The following is a 17,664-nucleotide window of genomic DNA, read 5'->3' on the forward strand; positions in this document are numbered from 1 at the left end:
TCAACACGTATTTATTAAATAAACGAAAAAGTAAATGGATAAGTGAATCCCTCCTTCATCTATCAGCTGCTTTATATATCTAACTAGCATAGTATTTAGGAGCAAAAAGTCAAATCCAGACTGCCTGGGTTTGGACTCCAGCTTTATGACTCACAAGCTGTGTAAATTTGTGCAATTTATTCAATCTTTCTGTGCCTCAGTTTCCTTATCTTTAAAGGGAGGATAATAGTAGTATATACTGCCTAACAAGGTTGTTGTGAGGATTAAAAGATTTAATATCTATAAAGTGTGTAGAACAAAGCCTGGCATTCAAGTGCTATATTAGTAATACCTATTGTTCTTATTTTGCCTCATCCATCCCTCCACTTGCCCATTCTGAACTCTCCCACCAGACCTCATTATCTTTTTTTTTTTTCAGGCCTCATTATCTTATTTCTGGTCTGTGAGTGGGTGACTCAGTGTAATTTGCAGAACAGATAGAAAAGGTGTTGTTGTTTGTTTTTTTTAATTATAATGGAAATTTTTAAACATGCAGAGAAGTAGAGAGTCCAGGATAATGAACCTCTGTAACAAGCTTCAACAATTATCAATATTTTGCCAAACTATGTTCATCTGCTCCCCTCTCATTTTTCTTCCTAGTGGAGTATTTTAATGTGAATCTCAGGTGTCATATCATTTTATCTGAAAATACTCCATTATGTATGTCTAGCAGATAAGGACTTTAAAAAATACAACAATACCATTAAAACACTTAAAAATTAACAATAATTAGGGAAGGCTTTTAAAACCCCATTCCCTTGAGAAAAGCTGGGGGAATGAGAGTCCTCACTTCAGGGCAGATGTGAAATGAGGAACAGCCAGGAGAGTTACTATAAGAAAAAGTGCTTTATACAGGGATTGACAACATAAATGGGATATAGTAGTAACTATTATTTTGATTCTCTTTTGTTTCCCCCATTTACCTACTCTAAATCCTCCCCAACTTTTCTCTTATTTTGGGTCTGTGAATGTGTGTGACCATTTACAAAGGAGGACTAGGTGGTGAGTTTTCTGGGTCATTGGCACCCTAGGGTGGGAGCTGGGACACCAGAATGTACCGAAAAGGGCAGCTACTTAAGGACTGAGGTGGAGGGAAGGAGAGCTGGAGGATTTAGTGGATTTAAAGAAGAGGGGAGTACTGTGGCTGTGTGAAAATGGCACCTGAGAAAAATCCAATAACCTAAGGGCAGGCAAGCCAAAGGTTGGTCTTTTCTTCCCAGTGATTAGGGCCTTTGGGGATCACTGCCAGTAGGAAAGCAGGAATTCCTGAGAGAATTCCTTTTAGCTTTTCTCCACAGACCACAGAAGGGCAGCTGCCTAAGACAGCAACTGGGGTTCTGTTTTGCTTCATCTTGAGTTCTCAACAGTTACAAGGATATAAGTGATGATGGCAGACACTGAGCTAAAAGCACAACTAGAGAAGGCCTTCCTCAGACTTACGATAAAGATTATTGTGCTCCCATCTCTCTTTTCCTTTCTGTGGAATTCTCCCCACCATCCCTTCTCACCTCACTCATCCTTTGGGTACCCAGGGCACCTGCACTCTTGACCTACGGCAGTCCAAAATTGCCTCCAGAAAAGAAGTGATTCAAACACTTTATTTTAAAAAAATCTTTGTTGTTGAAAGTATTACATATGTCCCTTTTTTCCCCCATCAGCCCTCTACAGCTCTCCCCCGCCCCAGGCCCTCACCATCCCACTGTCTGTGTCCATGGGTTATGCATATATGCATACAAGATCTTTGGTTGATTACCTCCTACCCATCCACCCTCACCCGCCTTCCCTCTGAGATTCCTCACTCTGGTCCATGCTTCCATGTCTCTGGATCCACTCCGTTCACCAGTTTATTTTGTTAATTTCACATTTGAGTGAGATCATGCGATACTTGTCTTTCTCTGACTGAGTTATTTCACTTAACACGATACTCTCCAGGTCCCTCCATGCTGTCTGAAATGGTAAGAGCTTCTTCTTCTTTACTGCTGCATAGTATTCCATGGTATAAATGCACCACAGCTTTCTTATCTACTCATCTACTGATGGGCACTTGGGCTGTATTCAGATCTTAGCTATTGTAAATTGTGCTGCTATGAACATAGGGGTGCATACATTCTTTTTGATTGGTGTTTCTGGTTTCTTAGGATATATTTCCAGAAGTGGGATCCCTGTGTCAAATGGCAATTCCATATTTAATTTTTTGAGGAAACTCCATACTGTTGTCCATAATGGCTGCACCAGTCTGCATTCCCTCCAGCAGTGAACTAGGGTTCCCCTTCACATCCTCGCTTGCACGTGTCATTTGTTGATTTGTTGATGGTAGCCATGCTGACAGGTGTGAGGTGATACCTCATTGTCGTTTTAATTTGCATCTCTCTAATGATCAGTGACTTGGAGCATTGTTTCATATGTCTCTTGGCCATCTGTATGTCCACTTTGGAGAAGTGTATAATTAGGTCCTTTGCCCATTTTTAAATTAGATTGTCTTCCTTTTGTTAAGTTGCATAAGTTCCTTATATATTTTGGATATTAACCCTTTATCAGATATATCATTGCCAAATATATTCTCCCACACAGTGGGCTCCCTTTTCGTTTTGTTGATGGTTTCTTTTAGTGCAGAAGTTTTTTATTTTGATGTAGTCCCATTTGTTTATTTTCTCCTTAGTTTCCTTTGCCATAGAAGATGTATCTATAAACATATTGCTATGCGAGATGTCTGAGATTTAGCTGCCTATGGTTTCTTCTAGGATTCTTATGGTTTCCTGATTTACATTTAGGTCTTTTATCCATTTTGAGTTTATTCTTGTGCATGGTGTAAGTTGGTGGCCTAGTTTCATTTTTTACATGTATCTGGTCAATTTTCCCAACACCATTTATTGAAGAGACTGTCTTGCCTCCATTGTAGGCTTGATTCAAATACTTTAGCAGAGTAAACAAACTCTTTCCAAACTGGTCTCCAACGATCTCATCCATCTCATTTCCTATCACTTCCCTTTTCTTTCCAGTAGGTAGTGGGTTACAGTAAAGGAGCACAGACCTATGTCCACATAGAGCTGGTATTTAATTCTGGCTCTGCCATTTCCCAAAGCCACCTTTTTTTCTGAGCCTCAGTTTTCATGTCAGAAAAATGGGGATAGTAGTAGTATATTAAAAGCCCTCTTGAGAGAGGGCCTAAAGCCATATGAACATACTAGTGACACAGTGCAGGAAATTCATGCACATTAAAAGGGAATTAATTAGAGGAAATATTTTAATATTGCTATTTGCCCTTTCTCTATAATAGAAGTGTCAGAGATGAAAGAAAATTAGTAAGATATATATGAAAATCTTCCTCCTGTCAGAGTCTGGGGTGCACCACGGGAACCAAAGTCAAGTCCCTGCCCACCCACATGCACCTCGAAATTGCGCGAGCCCAGACCTGGCCGGCCCCACCCCCATTGGGCTAGATCCAGACCTGGCTGGCCCCACCACCGTCAAGCCCCGCTGGGTTGGGAGGCGTGGCCTCAGGTCACCTGGCCTAGTGCTGGGGCGGGGGGCATGGCCTGAGGTCCCCAGTCAAGCCCCTCTGGGCTGGGGGTGCGCCCTGAGGTCCTCTGTCAAGCCCCGCTGGGCGAGGGTCGTGGCCTCAGGTCCTACAGCCCAGCACTGGGGCATAAGGTGTGGCCTCAGGTACCCTGGCCCAGTACCGGGGTGGGGGGCACAGCCTCAGGTCCCCTGTCAAGCCCTGCTGGGCGGGGGGCACAGCCTGTGGTCCCCTGTCAAGCCCTGCCGGGCGGGGGGCATGGCCTGAGGTTCCCTGTCAAGCCCCATCTGGCAGGGGGCACAGCCTCAGGTCCCCTGCCCTGGCCCAGCGCCATGCAGCCTCAGGTCCCTGCTGATTGCTCTGTTAAGGCTCCTTACGGGAACTTGGCCTCAGCTGTGGGCGCAGCCATCTTGACCATTATGGTGTGATGGTCAATGCGCATATTCCCTCTTTTTTAGATGAGTTTAAATATATAAACCATCTTCTCTAAAATCCTTTGCAAATGCCTAACAAGCTCAAGCTTTGACTCAGTGGATTGAGCATTGGCCCATGGACTAAAGAGTCACTGGTTTGTTTTTTTTGTTAAATATATTTTATTGATTTTTTTACAGAGAAGAAGGGAGAGAGATAGAGAGTTAGAAACATCAATCAGCTGCCTCCTGCACATCTCCCACTGGGGATGTGCCCGCAACCCAGGTACATGCCCTTTGCCGGAATCGAACCCGGGACCTTTCAGTCCGCAGGCCAACGCTCTATCCACTGAGCCAAACCGGTTTCGGCAACTGGTTTGATTCTGATCACAGGCACATACCTTGGTTGTACCTGGGTCCTGGTAGGGGTGTGTGCAGGAAGCAACCAATCGATGTCTCTCTCACATCAATGGTTCTCTCTCTGTGTGTCTCCCCTTCCCTCCCAATTTCTTTAAAAATCAATGGGAAAATATCCTCTGGTGAGGATTAGGAAAACAAGAAAGAAAGAAAAAAACCTTAAAAATAAACAAACGCCTAATGGTCTATGAAATCTACAAAAAGCTAAAATTCCCTTAACATATAGTAGACATATGACTGGGCCAATAGGTGAGTTTTCAAATACTGAATGTTAATTGTGCCTCGAGGAATCATTATGTCCATGTTCTTACCAGTTTATGAGCAAGGGCATTTTTTGTTGTCTCATAACCTATTTACATCGCCAAAACAAGCCATTAACTCAATCACCATGTTTCTGGAAGCCCTAAGCTCTGCCTTTGAAAATATGCATCTCAGTTAGAGCTTCTGAAGAAATGGTGACCATAAGGACAGTATTACTTATTTCTTAAATAAGGGCTTTGGCTCCGTTCTTGAAACCCTTCTTCAGTGTGACTCATGGGATTATGCCTCCTTGGGTGTTTGAATTCAAAGCATGCTCCAGCGCCAGGCAGTGGAAGGAATGATATTTGGGTCGCAGGCTGGGGAGGAGGTCTCTAGTGGCTATGACTGACATCACCTCATGCAGTCTACTCCACTCGCGAGGATAGCACACGCACACGTACACGCAAACTGACGATTAGCCTCAGCAGGGTTTGGATTGGACTGAAAATGGTAGAAAAAAAAAGAGGACACGCCCACCCCGCGCTGCCCGGGGGGGAGGAGGGGGCGGACCGCCTCTTAGCTCCAGCAAGCCTAGGCGCAGGCGCGCGACTTTTGTGGGCTGGACTCAGGTGCTGATGCCGGAACTTGGGGGGATTGACCAGCTCGGTGGCCAATGGTTGGCCTTGCTCCTCGCCCCGCCCTTCCACGTGCACAGCGCATGCGCAGGGCGGGAGCGCGAGAAATTCAATCCCTGGCGGAGATAACTAGGACCCAAAGTGACGGTCATGGAGGCGTCCCAAGGGTTTGTAGACGCCGAGGCTTTAAGCCCAGAGCTGGCTGCTCTTTACCTGAGGTATGTCTGGGCCGCTGGGCGGGTCTAGCTCGCAGGTTCTGGCCGGGAGTGGGGGTGAGGAGTCGGGGGGAGGGCCCTCTGACCCTCCCAGGGGCCTAAAACTGCTGAGGCGGAGCCTTTTGCGATTAGGGCGCGGGAGCTTTCCAAAGCCCGGGAGCTCCCCAATGCCCCCTTTGAGAATCAAATGACTCACTTTTATGAACTTCTTAAGAGCCAGAATTTCAATTGATCAAGCAGCTTTCCTTGAGTCTTTCCAGCTTACCAAGCCCCAGGCCTAAAATATTGGCCTCCTTTCCAAATTGCTTATAATCGAATAGTGGAAAGGGATAGGTAAATTTATAATGTTTAATAAGTGCTGTAAGAGGTAGAATGTGTAAGGCATAGTATGGGCATTCAAGGAGGGAATGGCCAACTACAGGGTCGGTGAGCCTAGGAAGACCTCATAAAAGGAAGAGACATTTGTGTTGAAAAATGAGGAAACATTCAGCAGATGGCTGAAGGTGGAGAAGGGCTTGGTGATGTGGGAGGAAGCATTTAAAGTATTTTTAAATTGTGGTAAAATACACACAACATAAAATTTGTATTAACCTAATTTGTCTTAACCATTCTTTAGTGGTATTAAATATATTAATTGTTGTTCAACCATCACCAACATCCATCTCCGGAACTCTTTTTATCTTGTAAAACTAAAACTCTGTACTTATTAAACACCAGCTTCTCATTCTCCACTTCCCCAGCTCCTGGCAACCATCATTCTACTTTCTGTCTCTGTGAATCTGACTCCTCTAGGCACTTCACATAAGAGGAATCATACAGTATTTGTCTTTCTGTGATTGGCTTATTTTACATAGTATGATGTCCTCAATCAAGGTTCATCCATGTCAGCGGTTCTCAACCATCGGAAAACACATATATAATTACATATTGTTTTGGTGATTAATCACTATGCTTTAATTATGTTCAATTTGTAACAATGAAATTGGGGGTCACCACAATATGAGGAACTGTATTAAAGGGTCGCGGCATTAGGAAGGTTGAGAACCACTGATCCATGTAGTGTTGTGTGACAGGATTTCCTTCCTTTTTAACATGCAATAATATTCCATTGTCTGCATTATTCACATTTTCTTTATCTATTGATGGGCACTTGGGTTACTTCCATCTCTTAACTATTGTGATAGTGCTGCTGTAAACATGGGTTTGCAAATATCTCTTCAAGATCCTACTTTCCATTCTTTTGGATATATATCCAAGGTGGGATTGCTGGATCGTATAGCAGTTCTACTTTTAATTTCTTGGGGAATTGCCATACTGTCCTCTAGAGTAGCTACATCATTTTACATTCCCACCAACAGCGCACAAGGGTTCCAGTTTCTCCACATCCTAGCTAACACTTATTTTCTGTTTTGTTCTTGTTAGTAGCCATCTTAATGATAGTGAAGTAGTATCTCATTCTGGTTTTGATTTGCATTTCTCTAGTGATTACTGATGTTGAGAATCTTTTGATATACCTGTTGGTCATCTGTATGTTTTCTTTGGAGAAATGTCTATTCAAGTCCTTTTTTAGTTGGGTAGCTTTTGTTGTTGTTGTTGAGTTGTAGTTCTTTATATATCCTGGATATTAACCCCTTATCTGATATATAATTTGCAGATATTTTCTCCCATTTTATAGGTTGCCGTTTCATTCTGTTGATTGTGTCCTTTGATGTACAGTTTTATTTTTTTAAATTTAGTCTAATTTTAATTTAATTTTTTTCAATATACTTTTTTATTGAACTTATTGGGATGACATTGGTTAATAAAATTATATAGGTTTCAGGTGTACAGTTCTATGCTAATCATCTATATATTGTATTATATGTTCACCACCCCAAGTAAAGTCTCCTTCCATCACCATTTATCCCCGCTTTATCTTATTCTGGTACCAACCCCACCCCGCTTTCCCTCTGGTAATCACCACACGGTTGTCTGTGTCTATGAGGACTTTTTAAAGAAGTTTTATATTTTGATGGAGTCCAAAGAAATAAATTGGGCCAGTGAACAGTTCTGTCTCCCTTTTCAGAAAAACAATGTTTTAAAGCTGTTAAAAGCCAAAAGACCTTACAGAGGAGTAAAAGTACATTTTTGGACTAAGTTACATGACTTCCTTAAGGAAGACTTGGGAACAGAGGGAGGCAGTGTGGTGTGGTAAAGTGATGGCTTTATTTATTTATTTATTTATTTATTTATTTATTTCCATTGATTTCCAGAGGGAGTGGAAGGGAGGGAGGAGGGGGAGGAGAGAGAGAAACATGGGTGTGAAAGAGACACATAGATTGGTTGCCCTCCCGCATGTACCCCTACTGGGGTTGGGGAACTAGCAACCAAGGTAGTCCCCTTGACTCTTGATGGGGAATCGAACCCTCAACCCTTAGGCCCGCGGACTGATGCTAACCACTGAGCAAAACCAGCCAGTGCGAGTGCTGGCTTTAGAGTTGGGTCATTTGGGTTTCACATTATGGCTTTGTCACCTGCTAGCTGGGAGACCTCAAACAAGTCACTTGACTTTTCTGACCCTCAATTTTCTCATCTGGAAAATGGTGGTGAGGCTTAAGGTATTTAGTCTCCTTCCCTCCTTTCTGTGAGCAAGCAAGTGGGCCTCTCAGCTTGCCCTGTGCACTGGTTCCTTAACACTGTCTCTCAAGCTGGCACCTGTTTCTCACTTGCTCCTAAGTGCTTTCTTCAGAACATTCTCAAATTGTCTCTCTCCTACTCCCCTCAATAGTCACCCCCTTATCTCACAGTCATTTTCTGCTGTCACAATCCATACCTTTCTTTCACAGTTTCCTTGTCTCTCAAGACATCCCATCTCTCGTGACCCCTCAAGTCTTATAATTCTTGTTTTACTCCTAATCTTTCTCAGTGTTTTCCATCCTCTCCCAAATCCCACACACAGCCTTCTTTACCTTCTCTCTTACTCATAATTCTGCTCATTGGCATAATCCTATTCTCACACAATTTCTCTGTCACTATTTCTCCCTCCTCCTCTCCCTCCCTTTTCTGTCCCTCTCCTTCCCTGTCTCTTCCTCCCCTGCCTAAAAGATGAAAGAAAACTTTGAAACTTGCTGTCACACACTCTCTGCACACCTTTCTTTTTTCACACCTTCATTTTCTGTCACATATGATAACTGTCACACATTCTCTGTGTCAGTCCTGCTCTCCCTTGGTGATGTCAGCCCAGTAGCTCCTCTATTACCCACCCTCTCACTCTGATGCCCACTGTCTGTTTGTGCTCTCTGTACCCCCATGCTTCCATTCTCTGTTGCTCCCCTCACCCTTGCCCCTTCATTTTCTGGCATTCTTTCTCTCTTCTCCCCGCTTCTGTCTCTTTGTCTTTCTGTCACCCATTATCTCTCCCTCTGTGTCACCCACCTCTGTCACCCGTTGTCTCTCTCTGGCACTCATTCTCGCGCTCTCATTGTCTTGCTCTGTCACCCACTACCCCCTTCTCTATGTTGCTCACCCCTCTCTCTTTCTGTCACCCACCTGTTCCACACTGTCATCTACCTGCTCACACTTACTGTTTCTGTCAACCCACCCTCTTTTTCTCTGTCATCCTCCCCACTCTGTACCTCTGTTACCCCTTCTCCCTTTCTCTGTCACCCATGATCTCTATTACCCACTCTCTAGCTCTGTTTCTCTATGACCCATTCTCTCTGTTATCTACTCTTTCCCTGTCACCTACTTTTTTCTGTCACTCTCTCATTCTGTCACTTACCTTTTTTCTCTGTCACTGTATCTTTCTGGGTCCAATCAAGAATAGAAGTCATACAGTATGTTAAAGCATGGATTTTAATATAAATAATTATTAAACTATGAAATGAATGGGCTATACGAAATAAGGACACTCTATTATGGTACCCGAGAGCCGTGGTCGGCAAACTGCGGCTCTTTGGCCCCTTGAGTGTGGCTCTTCCTAAGCCTTAGGAGTACCCTAATTAAGTGAATAACAATGTACCTACCTATGTAGTTTAAGTTTAAAAAATTTTGGCTCTCAAAAGAAATTTCAGTCGTTGTACTATTGATATTTGGCTCTGTTGACTAATGAGTTTGCCGACCACTGGCTTAGACAAGCGAAAGGGGTGGGGCTTGGAGCATAGGTGAGCTGCTGAGGGAACTAGTTTTCATTCAGAGAGGGCTGCAAGAAAATCATTTCTTGGCAAGGTGGATGCTTCAAGGTCATTGAGGGACTGGATGTTGTTAGTGTGTGGCTGATCTGTTCTGCAGCAGCTGGCAACTTCAGGAGAGTTCGTTTCTCCTGCAGTGTCCCTCAGGCGCCCTCTACTGGGAAAACTTAACATTGTCCTGGCTGTAAAGGAGAGATGCTTAAAGGAATTCTGTCCATTATCACAGAACAGGTACTGAGGAGTGAATTTGGAACTGAGAGGCAATAAATGATGACTGGCAGTCACCCATCCTCTATCTCTGTCACCCACATTCTTTCCTATGTTGCCCACCTTTTTTCTCTGTCACTCACTGTTTGTGTCATCCTCTCTCTCTGTCACCCACTTGATTGTTGTCCACTCTCTCTTCTGTCACCCATCTGCTCTTTTTCTCTGTTTTCCTATCACCCACATCTCTTATTACTTTATTCAGACTGCTTTTGTCAAGGTCACCAATCACTTTCATATAAGTAAATAATGGGCAATTTTTAATCCTCATCCTCTTTGACCTACCAGCAGTATTTGACAGAGTTTATCATTTCTCCATGAAACACTTGATTCATTTGGCTTCTAGGACCCCTCATTCTTCTGATTTTCTTCCTACCTCACTGGTTGCTGCTTCTCAGATTCTGCTGATTCTTCCTCATGCCCTCAATCGCATTTTCCTTCTAATGTACTTTAAGTTAAATTCTCAGGCATCGTGGCATTTCATTTTCAAATATTTAGTATGCATCTCTGAAAAAGAACGTAATTTTAAAAACCATCATACCATATTACACCTAACAAACTAATTATTTGATATCAGCTAATACACAATTTTTTTAAAAAAATATATTTTATTGATTTTTTTACAGAGAAGAAGGGAGAGGGATTGAGAGTTAGAAACATTGATGAGAGAGATCGATCAGCTGCCTCCTGCACGCCCCCTACTGGGGATGTGCCCACAACCAAGGTACAAGCCCTTGACTGGAATCGAACCCAGGACCCCTGAGTCCGCAGGCCGACGCTCTATCCACTGAGCCAAACCGGTTTGGCCACAATTTATGTTTCAACTAGTGACCCGTCCCACAAAATCTAATGAGACCCGCCCCTCCCCCCCCACACCATGGGACTGCCCGGAGTCCCGCCCTGCATGGCCAGTGTGCGGCGGGACAGCTCCGAGTCCCTGCCTCCAGGCCATGTGGAGAGGCCGTCAGCATCCCCGCACCCCCGTGGAAACCCAGAAACCTCAGTGGAAGCGTGTAGAGCAGCCGCTGGCCCTGCTCCTGCTGCCCCACCCCGCACTGTGCGTGCCGCCATCTTGTGACGGCATTATGGTGTGAGGGTCAATTTGCATATTAACTCTTCATTACATAGGATTTTTGAAATGCTTTTAAGTCTTTTATAATTGGTTTGTTTGAATCAGAATCCAAAGAAGGTCCATATGCAGCATTTGATTATATTTCTTAAGCCTCTTACCCTTTTTTTTTTGTCTAAAATTTTACATATGTCTCCTTTTTCCCTGATTGACCCCACCCCTCCAACCATTCCCACCCCCGGCAAGCCACCACTGACCTAGTGTCTGTCCATTGGTTTTACTAATATGCATGCATACAAGTCCTTTGGTTGCTCTCTAACATCCCCTCCTGCCATTTGTCTCTGGATCTATTCTTGTTCATCAAATTATGTTAACCATTATATCCCACATATGAGTGAGGTCATGTGATATTTATCTTTCTCTAATTGGGTTATTTCTCTTAGTATAATGCTCTCCAGTTCCAAATGGTAAGACCTCCTTCTTTTTTACCGCAGCGTAGTATTTCATTGTGTAGATGTACCACAGTTCTTTAATCCACTCATCTGCTGATGGACACTTAGGCTGTTTCCAAATCTTAGCTATGGTGAATTGTGCTGCTATGAACATAGGGGTGCATATATCCTTTCTAATTGGTGTTTCTAGTTTCTTGGCATATATTCCTAGAAGTGGGATCACTGGGTCAAATGGGAGTTCCATTTTTAGTTTTCTGAGGAAACTCCATAGCAGTGGTTCTCAACCTTCCTAATGCCACGACCCTTTAATCCAGTTCCTCATGTTGTGGTGACCGCAACCATAAAATTATTTTTGTTGCTACTTCATAATTGTAATTTTGCTATTGTTATGAATCGCAATGTAAATATCTGATATGCAGGATGTATTTTCATTCTTACAAATTGAACATAATTAAAGCATAGTGATTAATCACAAAAAATATGTAATTATATATGTGTTTTCCGATGGTCTTAGGTGACCCCTGTGAAAGGGTCATTTGACCCCCAAAGGGGTTGCGACCCACATGTTGAGAACCGGTGCTCCATAATTTTCTCCACAGTAGCTGCACCAGTCTGCATTCCCACCAGCAGTGCACTAGGGTTCCTTTTTCTCCACATCCTAGACCGCACTTGTCGTTTGTTGATTTGTTGATGATAGCCATTCTGACAGGTGGGAGATGATAACGCATTTTCATTTTGTTTTTTTAAAAATTTATTTATTAAGTTATTACATATGTGTCCTTATCCCCACATTACCCCCTATCCTCTCCACTCATGCCCTCACCCCCCTGTTTCTGTGTCCATTGGTTAGGCCTATATGCTTGCATATAAGTACTTTGGTTGATCTCTCCCCCTTACCCCCACTCTCCCCTACCTTTCCTCTGAGGTTTGATGCTCTATCGATGCTTCTCTGTCTCTGGATCTGTTTTTGTTTATCAGTTTATGTTGTTCATTATATTCCATAAATGAGTGAGATCATATGGTATTTATCTTTCTCTGACTGGCTTATTTCACTTAGCATAATGCTTTCCAGTTCCATCCATGCTGTTGCAAATGGTAAGAACTTCTTTTTTACCACAGCATAGTATTCCATTGTGTAGATGTACCACAGTTCTTTAATCCACTCATCTACTGATGGACACTTAGGCTGTTTCCAAATCTTAGCTATGCTGAATTGTGCTGCTATGAACATAGGGGTGCATATATCCTTTCTAATTTGTGTTTCTAGTTTCTTGGCATATATTCCTAGAAGTGGGATCACTGGGTCAAATGGGAGTTCCATTTTTAGTTTTCTGAGGAAACTCCATAGTAGTAGTTCTCAACCTTCCTAAAGCCGCGCCCCTTTAATCCAGTTCCTCATGTTGTGGTGACCCCCAACCATAAAATTATTTTCGTTGCTACTTCATAACTGTAAATTTGCAATGAAAATATCTGATATGCAGGATGTATTTTCAAAAGTATCTATTTAGGTTCATTGCCCATTTTTTGATTGGGTTGTTTACTTCCTTTTGTTAACTTGTATGAGTACCCTGTAAATGTTGGAGATTAAACCCTTATCAGTGATAACATTGGCAAATATGTTCTCCCATGCAGTGGACTTTCTTGTTGTTTTGTTGATGGTTTCTTTTGCTGTGAAAAGATTTTTATTTTGATGTAGTCCCATTTGTTTATTTTCTCTTTAGTTTCCATTGCCCTAGGAGCAGTAACAGTGAAGAAATTGCTTCGGCATATGTCTGAGATTTTGCTGCCTGTGGACTCCTCTAGTATTTTTATGATTTCCCATCTTTTGTTTAAGTCCTTTATCCATTTTGAGTTTATTTTTGTATATGGTGTAAGTTGGTGGTCTAGTTTCACTTTTTTGCATGTATCTGTCCAATTTTCCCAACACCATTTATTGAAGAGGCTGTCTTGACTCCATTGTATGTTCATGCCTCTTTTGTCAAATATTAATTGAGCATAGTGGCTTGTGTTTATTTCTGCGTTCTCTATTTTATTCCATTGATCTATATGTCTGTTCTTGTGCCAGTACCAGGCTGTTTTGAGAACAGTGGCTTTGTAATACAGCTTGATCTCTGGTATGGAGATCCCACCTACTTTGTTCTTCTTTCTCAGGATTGCTACAGCTATTCGGGGTCTTTTTTTTATTCCAGATGCATTTTTGGAAAGTTTGTTCTAGGTCTGTGAAATATGCCATTGGTATTTTAATGGGGAGTGCATTGAATCTATAGATGGCTTTGGGTAGTATGGACATTTTGATGATGTTGATTCTACCAATCCATGAACATGGTATGCTCTTCCATTTGTTTATGTCTTCCTCTATATCCTTTTTCAGTGTCCTGTAGTTTTCTGTGTATAGGTCTTTTACCTGCTTGGTTAAGATTATTCCTAGGTATCTTAATTTTTTTGGTGCAATGGTAAATGGGATTGCTTTTTTAGTCTCTTTTTCTATAAGTTCATTTTTGATGTATAGAAATGCCATAGATTTCTTGGCATTAATTTTGTATCCTGCTACATTGCCAGATTCATTTATTAGGTCTAATAATTTTTTGATGGAATCATTAGGGTTTCCTAAGTACAGTACATGTCATCTGCGAATAATGACAATTTTACTTCTTCTTCTCCAATTTGGATGCCTTTTATTTCTTCTTCTTCTCTGATTGCTTTGGCTAGCATTTCCAGTATTATGTTGAACAGGAGTGGTGAAAGCGGGCATCCGTGTCTTGTTCCTGTTCTTAAGGGAAATGGTTTTAGTTTTTGCCCATTGAGTATGATGTTGGTTGTAGGTTTGTCATATAAAGCTTTTATTATGTTGAGGGATGATCCCTCTATTCCCACTTTGCTGAGCGTTTTTATCAGAAAAGGGTGTTGGACTTTGTAAAATGCCTTTTCTGCATCAATTGATATGATTATGTGATTTTTGTCTCTCAATTTGTTTATGTGATGTATCACGTTTATTGATTTGCAGATATTGTACCAGCCTTGCATTCCTGGAATGAATCCCACTTGGTCATGGTGTATGATCTTTCTAATGTAATGCTGTATCCGGTTTGCTAGAATTTTGTTGAGGATTTTAGCATCTATGTTCATCAGGGATATTGGCCTGTAATTCTCTTTCTTTGTGGTGTCTTTATCTGGTTTTGGGATTAGAGTAATGGTGGCTTCATAGAAAGAGCTTGGAAGTGTTCCTTCCTCTTGAATTTTTTGGAATAGTCTGAGAAGGAGTGGTGTTAGTTCTTTGAATGTTCGGTAAAACACCCCTGTGAAGCCATCTGGTCCAGGGCTTTTGTTTGCTGGAAGCTTTTTGATTACTGTTTCAATTTCACCAGTACTTATTGGCCTATTCTGGTTTTTTGATTCTTCCCGATTGAGTTTTGGAAGCTTGTATTTTTCTAGGAATGTGTCCATTTCATTGAGGTTGTCCAGTTTGTTGAGGTAGAGTTGTTCGTAGTATTTTTTGACTATCCTTTGTATATCAGTAGGGTCAGTTGTTACTTCACCTCTTTCATTTCTGATTTTGTTTTTTTGGGTCCTCTCTCTTTGTTTCTTGGTGAGCCTGGTGAGAGGTTCATCAATCTTGTTAATCCTTTCAAAGAACCAGCTCTTGGTTTCATTGATCTTTTGTATTGTTTTTTTTTTTTTTTTGTCTCTGTTGTTTATTTCTGCTCTGATCTTTATTATTTCCTTCCTTCTGGACACTGTGGGCTTTTCTTGTTGCTCTCTTTCTAACTCCTTGAGTTGTAGGGTTATATCATTTATTGCTAGTTTTTAGTAAAAGGCGAAAGATTTATACGATCTGAAGAGAAACCAGAGTATGTATTGCTAGTTTTTCTTGTTTTTTTTTTTTTTTTTTTTTTTTTTTTTTTTTTTTTGAGGTAGGCCTGTAGAGCTATGAACTTCCCTCTCAGGGCTGCTTTCATTGTGTCCCATAGATTTTGGATTGTTGTGTTTTCATTGTCATTTGTTTCCAGGATGCTTTTTATTTCTTCTTTGATCTCTCTGGTAACCCAGTCATTGCTTAATAGCATGCTATTTAGCCTCCAAGTGTTTGATTTTTTTTCAATGTTTTTATTGTAGTTGATTTCTAATTTTATGCCATTGCGATCTGAGAAGATGCTTGTTATGATTTATATTCTTTTGAATTTGAAGAGACTTTGCCTGTGCCCTAATATATGGTCTATCTTTGAAAATGTCCCATGTGCATTGGAGAAGAATCTATATTTTGTAGCTTTGGGGTGAAATATTCTGAAGATGTCAATTAAGTCCATCTGATCTAGTGAGTCATTTAGGATTGCTGTTTCTTTGCTGATTTTTTGTTTAGGGGATTTATCCAGTGGTGTCAGTGGGGCATTAAAGTCCCCTACTATGACTATATTGCTATCGATCTCTCCCTTGATATCTTCCAGAAGTTGTTTTATGTATTTGAGTGCTCCTGTATTGGGTGCATATATGTTTACCAGAGTTATATCTTCTTCTTTTTTTTTTTTTGAGTGCTGTTTTACTGGATGTTTTATTTTAGAATAGTTCCGGATTTACAGAAAAATTGTGAAGATAATAACCATGTACACAATACCCAATTTCCCTTATTACTAATATCTTACTTATGTATGGGGCAAAGGTAACATGAAGTGAATCATCAGTGAAACCAAGTGAAACCTCACTTCTCTAATATCTCCAATATCCAGCAATGCTGTTCTAGACCAAGTTGTTAAAGGAAAAACTGTACCAGTTGTGCCATAAAAATTCAGATCTTGAGCTGACCATCCTTTCAATAGTTTAACAGTATTCAATAGTCTGCTATGTATAAAGGAAATCAAATTCATTGTTATACACTGCGAGCACCAACACAGCACCCTCTTCCTCATGACTGCGACCACCACCATCCATCCCACACCCCCAATCCAAACCTACATTAAACATCAGCTTCTTTTTTCCTTGCCAGTATGAGAAAGTGTTGAGAAAAAAATCCCCATTTGGACTTCTCCTTGTCCTTATGCTAAGTGTCTAGCTCAGTATGCAATGGCTTGTCTGCTGCCCCAACTAAATAAATCTACAATAATCCCTTCTCACATGTGCCGGGGTCCAACCCCAGCAGGTACAGGGGTTCCCAAAGGCGTCGACGGAGTCGTCGAAGAAGGAAGGACACGGAGACAGTGTTCAGTTGATCAGCAGCCTAGCCAGGATCTCCAGCCAAGTTCTGGTCTCGATCTCCAGAGAGGTTCTGCTTAGGATCTCCAGCCAGGTTCTGTACAGGTTCTCCAGCCAGGTTCAGTCACCAGGTTCTAGTCAGGTTCTCTTGCCAATTTCTGTAGTCAGGTTCAGTCCAGGATCTTTTGCCATGTTCTCTCCATCGAAGCTCCTCCATCTCCAGGTTCCGCGTAGGTTCTGTCTTCTGAATTCTGTCTCTACCAGAGTTATATCTTCTTGTTGAATTGCTCCCTTTAGTATTATGTAGTGGCCTTCCTTATCTCTTGTTATGGCCTTTACTTTGAGGTCTATTTTGTCAGATATAAGCATCGCAATCCCAGCTTTTTTATCATTTCCATCTGCCTGAAAATTTTTTTTCCATCCCTTCACTCTCAGTCTGTGTGAATCCTTTGTTCTGAGGTGCGTCTCTTGCAGACAGCAAATATATGGGTCATGTTTTCTTATCCATTCAGCTACCCTGTGTCTTTTCGTTGGAGCATTTAATCCATTTACATTTAATGTTATTATTGAAAAGTACTTGTTTGTGGCCATTTTTGTTCTTAATGTTTGTGTTTCTTCTTGTCTTTCTGTTTCTTCTTTTTACAGCAGTCCCTTTAGCATTTCTTGCATTGGTGGTTTGGTGGTAATAAACTCTCTTAGCCCTTCTTTGTCTGTGAAGCTCCTGATTCCACCTTCAATTTTGAATGATAGTCTTGCTGGGTATAGTATTCTTGGATTCATTACCTTGCTTTGCATCACTTTGTATTTTTCATTCCATTCCCTTCTTGTCTGCTGTGTTTCTGTTGAGAAGTCAGCTGATATTCTAATAGGAAATCCCTTGTAGGTAACTTTCTGTCTCTCTGGCAGCATTTAAGATTTTTACTTTGTCATTGGTGTTTACCAATTTAATTATGGTGTGTCTTGGTGTTGGTGTTTTGGGGTTCCTCTTGTTTGGCACTCTATGTATTTCTTGGACTTGTGTAGTTTTTTTCTTGCCAGTATCAGGGAAGTTTT

General features: G+C 41.6%; 1 protein-coding gene across 1 annotated transcript in view; it reads left to right on the forward strand.

Moving 5' to 3' along the window:
• The first annotated feature begins 5,318 nt into the window (after window positions 1-5,318).
• ERCC6L (ERCC excision repair 6 like, spindle assembly checkpoint helicase) overlaps window positions 5,319-17,664 on the forward strand; it is a 60,945-nt gene continuing 48,599 nt past the window's right edge. The window contains exon 1 of the mRNA XM_059678465.1: window positions 5,319-5,476. Within this exon, the coding sequence (XP_059534448.1) occupies window positions 5,409-5,476 (68 nt within the window). The 5' untranslated portion in view covers window positions 5,319-5,408. The remainder of the gene's footprint in view (window positions 5,477-17,664) is intronic.

The sequence above is a fragment of the Myotis daubentonii genome, chromosome X (genome assembly GCF_963259705.1).
Source record: "Myotis daubentonii chromosome X, mMyoDau2.1, whole genome shotgun sequence".
NCBI classification, from domain to species: Eukaryota; Metazoa; Chordata; class Mammalia; order Chiroptera; family Vespertilionidae; genus Myotis; species Myotis daubentonii.